Below are 14,746 nucleotides of genomic sequence, written 5' to 3' on the forward strand. Positions count from 1 at the left end.
TGACAGGCGCTGTCGACCTAGAAGAAAAACAGGAACGCTCACTCTCACAAAAAGTTAAAACGCCTACTTTAAATGCCATCACGCTAAAGCAGAGTCTGAAAATCTTGAACTTTTCAGTCTGTATTTTCAGTCAGGACTTTTCATTGTATTTCTTACTTTAAAAAGACTGAGCATGCCCTCGACAAGAGTACTTCGGCACATAGGCAACTTTTCATCCAACGTGAGCTCTTTCACAATATACGATCTCTGCTCACCCTGTCAGCTGAATCAGAGGGGCGTGGCGGAGAGCACGCTTGCTAGCGCCCGCTAATGCCGTCGTAACAGTCAAGTTTGTGTGAGGATTAGCAGGTTGGACACCGTAACAGCAGCATTGTGTGACTTTCTGAAACTGACAGGCGGAATATAGTAATAACAGCTCGTTAGAGACCCGTGTGTTGAAGGTTTGTACCCATATTTACGGTGTACCGTCTGTTCTGAACCAGCGTAAGCCGGAGCCGAAATGCGAACGTAGCCGTTAGCAAGCGAGCCAGGCCGAGGAGAGCTGGCTGGCTGTCTCCTTCATCCGGACGGGAGCATAGATGGTCCACACGTACCCGTTTACCGAGTTTGTCGACGCCGGAGAGGATGCGCAAGGACGTGAGGATATTATTAGTGGGGGAGCGTAAGTAAAGCTGTCATTTAAGCTACATTGTGTTGTCGGTGAGCAGTGAATGCCTGCAGCGTCAGTGCTCACTCTGCACTGATGCTACCAGCTGGGCATGTGATGCTGACAACCACACCAGGGTCTCATGATGATGATGGTGGTGTAAAAATGAATACAAATGTCTTTACTGAAGATCTTTTCTCATCCCCGTTATACAACTCAAAGTCAGACATCACAATGCATGCTGCACATAGACTAGGCAAATAGGCTACCACTGTATTAATGGATGTTCGTGCCTTAATTAACTTGTAGAAAGACAGATTAGATTGTGCAAGCTGAGTGTCTCATGTTTCCCTAAACAGATGACTGAAATCATGGCAGTCTTGCAGGGATACATAGTCAAAAATAGATACCATGCTTCCTGTCTTTTTCTGTGCTCATTGAATTCCTGGAATATCATGGGGTTTAGTTGTAATGTCCATAAGTAGCTTGGTAAGCTCAATGACCTTTAATTTCATTACACATAAAATACAAATGTTGGGCTAATTGTAATGAGTGTATGCAAAGATCTATCAAAGATTAAATCTGTTCCCCCCTCGACAGCCAAAGTGGGGAAGACGTCTCTCATCATGTCCCTGGTCAGCGAGGAGTTCCCAGATGTGGTACGGATAAATAATTACCATGTCAGATGTTAAAACCATCGCCCACCTTTGTGGAATGTAACTCCATTGATTTGACTGTATTATTGAAGCTGTAAACATGTAAGTGAACGCCAACTTGTGTTCGTCCCAGGTTCCCTACCGAGCTGAGGAAATCACCATACCTGCAGATGTCACACCGGAGAGAGTTCCCACACACATTGTGGACTACTCAGGTACTTAAAGCCTGCGACTGCTTCTTTTTTTGACTCTGCAGTGCCTGACAAAAAATGATAAAATAAGGAGAACACTTTCCTGGTTTTAACTGGAGCATGCTTATCTTTCTCCCACAGAGGCAGAGCAGACTGATGAGCAGTTGTTTCAGGAGATCTCCAAGGTCAGTCAGGGTGTCAGGCTCTTCTGTTAGCTATGAGAGAAGTGCTGAGTTCAGGTAAAAGCCTAATGGATGTCTGTGTCGGTGTCTCTCTCTCATAGGCAAATGTGATTTGCATTGTTTACTCTGTTAACAACAAGAAGTCCATAGAAAAGGTGAGTTACCTCTGCTGCTAGCATTTCCATAATTTGTTTATATAGCAGTTACACAGCATTGCTTGTGAGACTGTCATCTTTTTCCGTCAATTTTTTAAATCTTTTCTGCCTTTTGTTTTCCGTAGGTGATGAGCCACTGGATCCCGCTCATTAATGAGAACACAGACAAGGACAGCAGGTATGAACTTGTGTAAAAATAGTCCAGAGTTTTCTTTGTCAGCGCAGTTTTGGACAGTGAAATATGGGATGCCTGTTTCCAGGAGTCACAACTCGTTGGAAAGTCTGTAAAAGACTATTTTCTGTAGCAAGAGGCCAGACATTGGATTTTTCTAATAGTGATTGAGGTGATGACCTATAGTCACCGGGTGGAAAATGTCTCTGATGCCTGGTGGAGGAGAAGCATTTCACATGAGCAGATTCAGCTTTCTCCCTTTTTATGGTGGGAGATTTTCTCTCAGAAACCCGGCTTCTTTTAGGGGAAAACTCTCAAATACAGAAAAAAGAAGTACTCTTTTGATAAAATGTATACTTACGTTGCATCACTTAAATATTATGTTTTTATTAGTGTTAATACAGTGCTGTGTTTGTGCGTTTTTTCTGTCCAGGGTTCCTCTGATCCTGGTGGGGAACAAGTCGGACCTGGTGGAGCACAGCAGCATGGAGACCATTCTGCCCATTATGAACCAGTACAGTGAGATAGAGACCTGTGTTGAGGTGAGGGGGGAAATTCTGTGTTCATTTGCCTAATGAATACTTCCACATTCAAGTAATGCAGTGGTAATACTACTGAAAACATAAAGAAGGGAAGGAACATGAGAGCAGTTCAACAATAACAGTTCGGTGAAAACTGACAGCTGTTTGAGAACCAACAGGAACAGTGTTGTTTTTAGGTTGACAGTCATTTTTTTTAGTCTGTCTGCAGCTTTTTAAGGGGTTTTATCAGTCAATGTAAGACACTTAAGTCGATGGAAATCAATGAATGGTTTTTATATAATGACAATGTAAATGGCCCAAATTCTCTGTATTTTATTTGGTCTTCCTGTCTTTTTATGTCATGTACAGTGACTCCTATAAGTAAAGGCCTTTACAACCTTTGCTCTTACATGTTTATGATCCGCACTATCAACCAAACTGAACATGTGTCACTCATGCAAAGTGTGTCTGCAGGTATTTGCTGCATATGCTGTATATATCTTAGTGTCTTCATTTACTTAGTGTAATTACATGTGTCCCTCACTGTTATTTATACGTCTCTATACATACAGTACATACAATACTGTGTAGCTGTTTAGCAGCAGTTGTTGGTTACTCTGGTCACATGCTGCCCCGTATATTTTTGGAGCTCCCTTCGAAATCTCACCATATTTTACAAATTACACCTTTAAATGCTAAACAGTATTTCATTGCCTCAGTACTTGTACTTGGTCTAATGACAAAAAGTATAACCTAATGTAATTTGTTATTTGTCAATAACTTGATTGTGAACTGGCAAACAGTGGAAGCCTGCAGCCTATAGATAATCTCGTCAGTTATATTGATTGCTGTCTTGGTTCGTATACATTAACCTGTTGTCCTCATGTGTTGCTCTTTAACACCGACTACTATCACCTAACAGTGCGGCACTTATCTTTCTTCAGACCTGTTAATTAGACCAGGCATGTCGCTCAGACAGATCCTGTGTGTTAATACCCTGTCCGGGCCTGACTTGGCTTATACACACACACACCTATAGCGTGTATGCAGACATAAACACACACACAGACAGGAAGGTAAACAGGGATGGCCCTACTTTGTCAGTGTCACACTGTAAAGGCATTAAGGTTTTTATATGCTACAAGGCTGTATACAGTCTGTTATAGAGCTGCACTGTACGGTTCACAAACATTATACATGTATGTAAAGCTGAACTTCCTTTTTTTGTTGTTTATAGTGTTCAGCGAAGAACCTGAAGAACATCTCAGAGCTGTTCTATTATGCCCAAAAGGCAGTTTTGCACCCCACAGGTCCTCTCTACTGCCCAGAGAAGAAAGCTGTAAGAGTATACTTTGAAATATACTAAGAGTTCTGCATCACTGTTTTTGTTATCCAATCTGAATTTTGGTTTGCCTCTCTGATTCCCAGATGAAGTCACTTTGTGTCAAAGCCCTGACTCGAATCTTCAAAGTGTCAGACTTAGACAATGATGGGATTCTCAACGATAATGAGCTCAACTTCTTCCAGGTAAACTGATGACTGTTGTAGCTGACAAAGTTCACAATTGGTTTAAAGTGACTTTTGGCACAGTACCTTCTCAAATGTTTTGTCCTACATCTCACAGCGGACGTGCTTTAACACCCCGCTAGAGCCTCAGGCGTTAGAGGATGTCAAAAACGTGGTGAGGAAGAATTTGAACGACGGAGTGTGCGACAACGGACTCTCTCTGAAAGGTAGGGGTGGATGGACTGGCCTCCTCCTCAGGAATAGTGTGACAGAGATGTGCAATGTGCATGTACATAAATATGACTGCTTTGTTTGTTTTTTCTGTGATACTTCTTCTCCAGGCTTCCTGTTCCTCCACACCCTGTTCATCCAGCGAGGCCGCCATGAAACCACGTGGACCGTGCTGAGGAGGTTTGGATATGATGACGACCTGGAGTTAAATCAGGACTACCTCTTCCCTCCGTGAGTCTCAGTCTTCAATATTTAAACAACAACCCCATCCTGTGAGCATGTAGCTCTGCCTGTACTCGTTTTGATCAAACTTTCAGTGTTGATAAGCCCTTGAAATGGAGTACTGCAGGGATGACATTGAAGTTATGGTGATGCTTCATATTATGGTCCTTGTAATAAACGCTAATTTATTTGTAATGTTCTTATAAGAGTACAGCCTTTCATAAACGTAATAATAGAGTCATAAACAGTTTATTGTTAGATAAAGTGACATTTGTAAGCAACTTGTTCACCGTTTATAGACTGCTTAAGAACACGTATAAATAACTTAAATGAGTTTAAGTTGTTTATAACAGCACTACAAACACATTTATTGGGCTTAACTTACTTAACTTTTATGTCATTTTAAACCTTTACTAAGCTTTTTTGGTTAATACATACTTTATCATGCATTTATTAGCATTTAACTATGCTTATACTAATATATGTCTTGCTTATACAGCAGGTTAATCTTTGCAAATGAACACCGCCAAGTTTTAATGTGATCACCAGAGGTATAAACGAATTAAACCATGGTTGCATGACTTCAACGTCACCACCATAAAGCTTCCTACTACACTATAGTATACTCACTTTACTGATGGAAAGTTTGAGTTAGAATAGTTTGCATGTAAAGGCGGACTGGTGAGTAGATGAGTCTCTGTGTTCAGCGCGATGACGTTGAATGTCCTTGAGAACATCATTTAGTCTCATTTAGCCACTTGTTTGCAACCTGTTTTTAAAAGACATATAAAAGTTAGGGTCAAATTTCACGAGTGGAGTATTTACTGACATTTTATGTCGTAGAACTAAACATGAAAATCACTTAAGCCTCTGTTACCTTAGGCATCTAAGCAAAAGCCAATTAAAAAACTGATTGTCTTGGAGAAGAGTGAACAGGAAGTGCCAAAAATGCTCACTATCTGGGTTTTAGGACTAAGAACATAAGCAGGAAAGGATTGATTGTTAGAATTTTAGTAATGTTTATCTTGTATCTTGCTCGGGCTTGTTGATTACAACATTTACTTATTTCACTCTCTCTAGGTTGAAAATTCCTCCAGACTGCACCACAGAGCTCAACCACAATGCCTACCTCTTCCTCCAGAGCGTCTTTGACAAACATGACAAGGTACAATCCTGTCCACCCGGCTCTGTATTTACCTTAGCCTCTGCCCTGTAGAGGCACTTACTAGAAGCTGCTCAGTACATAGCAAGGCACAACACAAAAATACACTGCCACGGCCAACGGTGACCACCTGCTGAGGCATTATTTGACTGCTTGTCACTGAGGAGGGATTGAAGTAGGATTAGCTGCGAGGTTAGGAAGAGTGTCAAAGAGTGAAAGCAGCAGCTAGCGCCATGATCTGCTTTCTGTCGTAGTGATTAGTGTCCAACTGTGAGTGTGTGCACTAGTCATGTTTGTTTTCTCATGTAGAAATGATAGACTGCTGTGCACTGAGCGACTTCTTGAAATAAACTAAGCATGGACAGTTCTTTTAGTTTACATTCATCTTTTAAATCCCATCTTAAATGTTTCCTGGCTTGAGCACCATTTTACTTATTTCGGTGTAGTTAACAACCCTTTAACAATAACCAACGTTTGTGTCTATCAGGACCGTGACTGTGCCTTGTCACCAGAGGAGCTGGCGGATCTGTTCGATGTTTTTCCCTACATGCCCTGGGGTCCAGATGTCAATAACACAGTTTGCACTAATGACCAGGGATGGATCACCTACCAGGGGTATCTCTCCCAGTGGACGTAAGTCGCCTTTAGGTTAACACCAGTATGAGTACAGTTTGAACTTTTCTGACTTTGGCGCCTCCTGTTAGTTGTGATATCAAAAAAGATGCAGTGTCTGACACATGGACACTGAGCTGAATGCGCTGAAACGACAGCCAGTCGTCTCATTTTTCAACAAACAAAAACTAATTCCATCATCAGGGCTTAGTATCAAACTTAGAAACTTTTCATGAACCTGTGACTCCAAACAACAAACTTTATTCACACATCTTATTCCATTTAAATTAATTTGTAATTTGGTGTAATTGTACCAACTCACCTTGTATGTGGCATCTTTAAAAACTTCAGTAAAATCTCAGAAAACATTTTAGACATAGGGGTTTTCAATAAAATGTATTGGTTAATAATTAACTATTTTGTTTATTGTTTTCAACTTCAGCCAGTGTACAAGTGTGTCCCTGTTTGAGTGGGTATAAAAAAAACAATTTCTCAGTCAGGTTGGTTTCTGTGTTTGATTAATCTCCCATTTAATCTGTTTTACCTTCAACTTACTTCTCTTTAAGGTTAACAACATATTTGGATGTCCAGCGATGCCTGGAGTATTTGGGTTACCTTGGTTACTCAATAATTGCTGAGCAGGAGTCTCACGCAGCAGGAATTACAGGTGAATAGAATTTTCTATTTTTTCCATATTTATATTTAAGATGAGCCATAGATTTATATAAAAGCCATAATGAAGTTTCCATACACATTCTTACAGTCTATTGGTAAAACCTTGAGTGTTGTTCAGTATCATAAGCTCATTGTCTTGTGTGAATTTACAGTCATGCCATCGATAATCACATCAGTGAATCAGCGCTGTCATAACAGCGGTGATGCAACATTTAAATCTGTGTTGCTGACTGACTGCATACCATGTGTTGTGTACAACAGCAGTCTTGACTGATCCTCTGATGCATGCCCGTGTGTGGTTTCCCCCCTGCAGTGACCAGAGCTAAGAAGATTGACCTGCAGAAGAAGCAGACCCAGCGCAGCGTCTTCCGCTGTAACGTCTTTGGAGACATTGGCAGCGGCAAGAGTGGCTTCCTCCAAGCCTTCCTGGGTAGCAACCTCATGGTAAACGGAAATGACGCATTTTGATGCATACTTTGCTCTCGGATACGTCACACGATATTTCACAATCTTCCAAATGTTGGAAAATATTCCTTTATGGTATTCCAGGTCTGAAATGTCATTCTTGCTTTATATGGGACAGTATGCTATTTAATATAGGCTGACCATTGCTGCTTTAATCACAGTCAGTGTCGTATCATATTCTGCTTTTACATTTCATACATTTGTTTCTTCTCTCAGCGCCAAAAAACAGTTAGAGAGGAACACAGATCCTACTATGCCATCAGCACAACTTATGTTTACGGCCAGGAGAAATACCTTCTTGTGAGTATGAAAGAAATATTACTTGACTTACTAGGATTTATTTTTATCCAATTTTGACTAATTAAGTGATATGATGCTTTTTATGTTGCAATTTATTCTTTTCCAATTCTAAAAAAAACAACAATCATTTATATTTGTTGGTAAAATATGCATGCTGTTTTACTGTATGTGAGGTTGTCAACTATCTTTCTGACATAGACATGGATTTCTTTCACCTTCTTTCATTTGTTTGTGGGATTGGTACGAGTTGGTCGTTGTCCTGTCTCTTTTCTATTTTGATTGACCTGAGCACTTTAATACCCCGGCTCACATCACAACCAGATATTGCATGCACATTTTTACTTTGTGAAATGAAACACTGTTTTTTCCCACACTCAGAGACAGATGGAGCACAATTGCTGTGGTGATGCTCTAGTATGTTTCAATCTTTCCTGCCAATTGGACAACATATTATAAAATTTACAGTAATCCATATCCCATGTGCATATATTAAGAAATGCTTTTGGTCAAGCAATATGCAACCTCAGCTACGATTAAAACTCAACAGTGTTCTTCTAACTCTCAGCTGATCTTAATGCATTTGATATTAGAAGGGCTTTTCTCCATTTATGTATATTATTTTTTGGATTTAAAAAATCTCCTCTTCTAAGCTTCATGAAGTGTTCCCCGACTTCGACTACCTGTCCGATGCTGATCTGGCCTGCGACATTGTCTGCCTGGTCTATGATGTCAGCAACCCTTACTCCTTTGAATACTGCGCCAAAGTCTTCAAGGTACAACTGTGTGTATGGCTCACATTACATCAAAACACAAATGTTTACTTTCTTAACCACCATCATTCATCTGCACTGTCTTTCCCCGTCTCAGCAATACTTCATGGACAGCAAGACTCCATGTATGATGATAGCAGCCAAGTCAGACCTGCCAGAGGTCAAACAGATGTATGGCTGCAGTCCTCTGGAGTTTTGCAGGAGGCACAAGATGCCTCCTCCCCAGTCCTTTACCTGCAACACTGCAGCAGCACCCAGCAGAGACATCTACACCAAACTTACCACTATGGCCATGTACCCGTAAGTACAGAGACACCTGAACAGGATTTCTCACACTTGCAACAGTCTCAGAGACACCAAGAAACAATAACAGGAGGCTGAGATAAAAAGTGAAATTGATAAAAATCCCAAATAGTAAAATGACAGATCCTGTAACATATTACAACAGTCCTGCAATAAATCCTACCTCCATGAAGGTTATAATTCTCACTCTTAGTTGAGAATGTTTCAGGGGTATGTTGATTCGACTCTGTGACGCACCGGTGTGATTAATCCTATTCTGATATTAATCAACAGTTTCAACAAAAACTGACTGTTACAACCTTCACGAAGGTTGCATTTACTGCAGGACTCATGTTTTTCACTGCATTAGTTTTGGCTAGGTGTACCTAATAAACTGGCAACTAAGCTAACATGCTTTTATTATCACTTTGTTGATTAACCTATGAGTTAATGAATTAACTATGATGTTCCGATATAATGGTTAGTACAAATTGTTCACCAGAAAAAGATTTTTTATTTTTTGTTCTTGGTCGTCTAAAGTCACAAAAGAATACAGTTTTGTAACTGCGGGCTACAATCTTGTATCTTTTCCTTCAACAGACTACACAATGTCTCTGCGTTTTAATTGCCTGTGTGGTCGTTGGATATGGGAGATTTTTTAGTTCACAAACTATAACTTTGTTTTTACATCCCCCTGGATCTATGGAGAATTGAGCTGACTAACAACTCTTGTAAATCATCAGCTGTGGATCATCTGATCTATGCTTTGTTCTCCCCGTGGCCTGAGGTGATGAAGTAGCTCAGTCACTGAGTGCTTGTTTGCTGCTGTTAAATAGACGGTTGATTATTAATTTAAAGGTTTAGTTCTCTGTATTTCCTGTACGCTGTGAGGATTTCCTGCCAGAATTGAATCTCTTGGAAACGTGGCATAGATGGGATGTTTTTTTGTTTTTTGCAGTCCATCCTTTCCTTTTAATTTGCAGTTTAAATACAACACTGTAGTGTGTGTAATTGCTGTCACTCAGGATAAACCCTCTCCCTGTGGGGTTGTCCCTCCTTTCAGCAAGTGTCAGTATCAGACATAATACACTTCAGTCTACATTTATACACTTCAATGCCCCCTGCACATGTTGCTCTCAGGCTGATGCCACAGTGTTTTGCACCGTGGGTAAATGGGTTTCCCTGCAGAGCAGTAAAGTTGATCTCTCCCAGAGGCTCACACTGCTGCAGTCACTCCTCACCACACACAGCGCCTCTCTGCACATCACACAGTTACTGTACATAATTACACACAGTATAATACATAATTACAACTCCTACTCTAGGACTCAGAATTTAAATAACTCTCAAATGATGTTATTGAGTACAGACAAATATTTGTAACATCCTTCCGTGGGAAAACAGTTTCTTTTCTTTGGAAAAGTGTGTCAACTTTTATTTCGAGTTCCCTCTGAATACTGTGTCCTAAGAATAATCCAGTCAAAATAACCTTTAAGGGTGTTCTTGATTCCCTCTTCCAAATAGTTTCATTGTCAAAAGTAAGGTTTATTGTTCCGAAAATCTGTTTTCGTTGTCTGTCATGGGTTCTCTCTCTCAGGTGATGAAGCACAAACTTTTCATTTCGTGGTGGTGGTGGCATCTTTTAACTCTTATCTTGCCTCTGTTCTTCAGATGTGTTTCTGTATGTAAACCGTGTGTTGGTGTTTGTCTTCCCTGTATCTCTCCTCAGCCACGCCCGGTTGCGCTGCATGTGCACTTGTAACCGGTGCACCTTCTGCTTGTGTCAGAACTTCCTCAACTCTGAGATGCTGCAGACGGTCAGGGCCAAACTCTACGCTGTTGTACTCAGAAGGTCCTTTTTTCTTTTTCACCTTTTTACAAGCCTCTCAACCTCTGATTACCATTCAGATTTGCCACCATCGTCACCCCAAGCTTGTCCCATATTTTTTTGTTTGCCATTTTTTATTGCAAATTTGTATTTTATATCATAAAAAAATATTTTTTATTTGATGTTTTTGTTCTTTACTTCTAAATCACTCTGCTTCATAATTTCCTGCTACATTTCTTTTTTCCTGTTGTTTCATGCCATCAGAGTCCTTTAAATTTGTCCTTTTTCTTTACGAAACCATCCTCATATCTTATATATCATTTTTTCGGCTTTCTTTGGCATTGCTTGTGAGCTTCCTGTATTAAGTTTGAAAGCATATACTTTGCACTATTTTGAGCTTGTTGTCATTGTCATTAGGTCAGTACTGACTTCCTTGTTGTTGCCTTCTGTGCTCATGTCACTGTGCCTCAGCTGTCTCATCTAACAGAGATGTTGTAGCTTATTTCTGGTCTCGTTGTCTCAAATCGTAAATATAATCCTGCATGTCTCTCATCTGTTTCGCTGTCTGGCTTCAGCTTCTCCACATTTCATGGCTCCATCCCTTTTCTGCCTTCAGTTCATCCACTCTGTCTTTATGTTCATGTTACTTATTTTCACATCATCCTTCTTAGCTACATCTCTCACCGCTGACACGTCCATCATCATGTTTGTTTCAAACTTTGAAAGACATCAGTGTGAGAGAAGCATTTTGATTGTATGTATCTCACTCTTTACTGTCCATCACTCTCTCTATAGTCATCTCTTCTTTCTGTTTTACAGACATGTGAGCCAAGCTGACCTGAAGAGCTCCACCTTCTGGCTCAGAGCAAGTGTTGGGGCCACAGTGTTTGCAGTGCTGGGCTTCGCCATGTACAGAGTGCTGCTCAAACCACGGTGATCTTCGGGCAAGCTGGGTCTTACTCTCTTTACATCCATGGTACATGTAGAGCTACTTTGACCAGTCAAAACTTTCCCAATTATGTTTAGTAAACGAAACATTTCTCCAAGGTCCATCATGGTTTTGTAGTTTAATGGGTCCCAACTGAAGAAATATACATTTGTTTTTTTGCGTGGGGGAAAAAGGTAAAAGCTTTCTTTAGCAAACTTTAATTTTCATTCCACTGTAAATTTCTTGTCTTAGGAATAAAAGAGAAAAAAATATTTAATTTTGTACCAGAATTGCTAATTTGCTTCTTCTGTTTGTCTGCAAGTATTTGCAAAGTAATAAATCTATATTTATATTGAAAACGAGGGAAAGCTGCCAAGGAGCCATGGTAACCTATGAGTGAGTCACATATATACATATATGTGTGTATGTATATGTGTGTGTATATACATATATACATATACATACATACATATATATATGTAAAAGCTATTTTTTGGTTGCTTGCTGATTGAAATGAACAACTTGGTGTCAGTTGATATGGGGATTGTGATATGTGAGGTATGCTACAGCATTAATCCTTTTATTAGGCCGAACAACATGTAAATAGTGTATATAACATAGTAGACTGTAAATTTGTTTGTCTTCGTCCAAAAGGGCCATGTATGATTCATCCTTTAAACACTGAAATCAAAGGTATCAGTTTAACAGCCTGGTCATGAACTCGTACAAACATCAGAGTCGATTATTCACACTGATGGAAATTGGTTTGCCTTTCATGGCCATAGCTTGGACGCACACTTTCTTTTTTTTAATGTTTGTACATCTGAGCTGGTCAGTGTTTGATCAGTGGATGTGTGGACAGGTCTGCTGCTTTCTCTCATGTCTTCCCATGCTGGTCTGGCCATGTGTGTGTGTGCATGTATGTGTGTGCTTGTGTGCTCAGATATTGAAAATCTACACATGTACGACCACTCGGTACATTTTGTGTTTGCATGCTTCAGAACTTCTGACCACATTCCAGTGTTTTAAGACTGAATGAATATAAAGAAATTACAGTACCACGTCCCCAATAATAAAGGGATATAGTCAAGTTTGTTGACAGGAGTGCTGAACAATGGATGGTTGACTCTTGAGTCATAGCAAAGTTTGATGTTCATTTGACGGTTGTTGTGACTCCCAGTCAACTCTCCTGATCACAAGATGCAATATTGTGGCCCCAGATGTTTATTTCCATGCAATTGCAACTCCTTGTCACAAGGCTCAGTTTGATGTATTCACTCATCCCTGCCTTTCCAAAAGTTTACAATAAATAAATACGTCTATTACGTCTGGTGTGATGGAATTTATTCTTTCGGTTCAAGAGTTTTGAAGATTTAGCCGTTACTTGATTTCCAAGTAGCACTAGCAACAGAGGACTCAATGACGTGTTTGTGTAATAAACATGAAGCATTTTTCAACTTTGTTAGGTGTTTGCTTCCATCACAGCTTCTCTACTATGCTTTTGTCTTTGGTACCGCACCACATGATCAACGTTCATTTTGTTCTCTTCTGAAAAGATGGTTGGTTATATAAAGAGTATGTTCAGATTGTATGGAAGCATGTTATGTTGTCAGAACAGAAGATGCTAAGAGGTTCTGAAACATTTTGTGCCCAAGGCACACAAAAGTAATCCAAAATCTCAATCTCAAAACCTGTAACTTGTTATCCAACTACTCTGTACATGGTTTTTTTTTGTTTTCCCAGCTTGTTTTTTAAATAATTTGTATTTATGGTGTAGAATTTTCCTCTGTACTAGGAAATGAATGTGTACAAAGTACTGATCTAGTAAATCAAAAACCTTTTAATTACTTACTGTAAAGTTGTATATTGCAATAATATTCCATGGTTGCAACTAGATCCCACAACACACCATTTGTGAACCACTGTGTTAAGACACAAGAGGGCAGCGTTGCTCCGAAAAGAAAAATCACAAGTGGATAAAACTCCCTTGTGATGAATGTTTTAAAACTGTGTGAAACTATATACCTGTTCATGTGTTTAGAAATATACAGCAGCTTCCATGATGAGATCCTGAGATTCCTGATATTGTACAAGGCGAGGCTTTTAAGTATATAGGAAGACAAAAATAATCATATTGAGGAATATTATATATTCTTGTCTAAAACAATAGACCACTTTCTTGAAATATTGATCCAGTAAAGGACTAAGATATGATCATGACATCACCTCAACTCATGAACAACAAATATTTTAACAGATAAAAGCTTCCTGTTGTGTGAAATACAGTTTATAAACTGTTCATTAAGCTGATCCTTCTATAATTTAGCAGCACTCTGCATTTCGGTACATATTCTACTGCAATTTACCTTATTTATTTCTTTTTTCATCAACATGTCTGATATTGTTCACAAGAAATTGTGGTTAAACCAGCTTGACAGTACAGGATGACTTCTTGTGGCAGAGAGGATTTTCTCGTTTTGACCCTGAATTTCCATCTCTGCCTTCTTAGGAAGTCTGCACCTGTGTTGATATTGGCACAACTGGTGGAGAGTACTCCAATGATGTTGTTGCCAGTGGTACAAAACCAATAAAGGCTATTAACAACACAAACCTCTGAAAAAATGTCCAACAACGCATAAGTAAATACTGATGTTGATGTGGGCCACGTGTTAAATCTTACAAATAAACATGATCCAAAGCAGAACCACTAATGACATATCTGTTTATTGATTTGAGGGTTCAGTGTGGATTTGCAGAAATGTAAAATGATTGAATTAAGAAGCTGAAAGAATTGAAAAAGCTGAAAGTAGTGGATAAATTGTGCTGACAAGGTTTGGCTGTAATAATGGATAAACACTTGGAAGGTCTGTCTTGGGGCTGCCCAAAGTGGTGCTGAATTATGCCCGCCATGAGGTTTGATGTGGCCCGCCAGATGTTTCTAGTAAAAAAACGAAACAAAAAATGATTAAATAATATGGCGGGCTGATTTGACACTTTGCGTAAGAAGCCAGCCAATTAAGGGAACTTGGGATCATAGTACAATTTTGCATCTTAACAACACAACAGGTGTTTGCTTTTGGCCCTTTGCTCACCATTACATTTCAGTTTTGGCCCTCCGAGGGGAAAAGTTTGGGCACCTCTGTTTCAGCTTCTTCAAGTGTAGCTAGTTGCATGAATGCAAACCTGACCAACAAATTGACACAACTGGATGAAAACCTGGTGTAAAAATGTACACTTAAATC

General features: G+C 39.7%; 1 protein-coding gene across 3 annotated transcripts; it reads left to right on the forward strand.

Moving 5' to 3' along the window:
- Nucleotides 1–262: 262 nt before the first annotated feature.
- Nucleotides 263–12,829, forward strand: rhot1b (ras homolog family member T1). Of its 3 annotated transcripts, XM_084372480.1 has the most exons (21): nucleotides 263–395; nucleotides 483–661; nucleotides 1,247–1,305; nucleotides 1,436–1,517; nucleotides 1,635–1,678; nucleotides 1,777–1,830; nucleotides 1,956–2,008; nucleotides 2,436–2,544; nucleotides 3,761–3,862; nucleotides 3,952–4,050; nucleotides 4,148–4,256; nucleotides 4,371–4,491; nucleotides 5,563–5,647; nucleotides 6,132–6,277; nucleotides 6,823–6,923; nucleotides 7,245–7,375; nucleotides 7,613–7,696; nucleotides 8,347–8,469; nucleotides 8,564–8,766; nucleotides 10,478–10,600; nucleotides 11,396–12,829. In XM_084372480.1, exons 2-21 carry the CDS (start codon nucleotides 625–627, stop codon nucleotides 11,511–11,513), a joined length of 1,983 nt encoding a protein of 660 aa, XP_084228606.1. In that variant the 5' UTR covers nucleotides 263–395; nucleotides 483–624; the 3' UTR covers nucleotides 11,514–12,829. The 3 variants fall into 3 exon arrangements, with proteins under 3 accessions (XP_084228606.1, XP_084228605.1, XP_084228607.1); XM_084372479.1 differs by having other exon boundaries at nucleotides 263–661; XM_084372481.1 differs by lacking the exon at nucleotides 10,478–10,600 and having other exon boundaries at nucleotides 263–661.
- The last annotated feature ends 1,917 nt before the right edge of the window (nucleotides 12,830–14,746 follow it).

The sequence above is a fragment of the Pagrus pagrus genome (genome assembly GCF_965226575.1).
Source record: "Pagrus pagrus genome assembly, chromosome: 2".
Lineage (NCBI taxonomy): Eukaryota > Metazoa > Chordata > Actinopteri > Spariformes > Sparidae > Pagrus > Pagrus pagrus.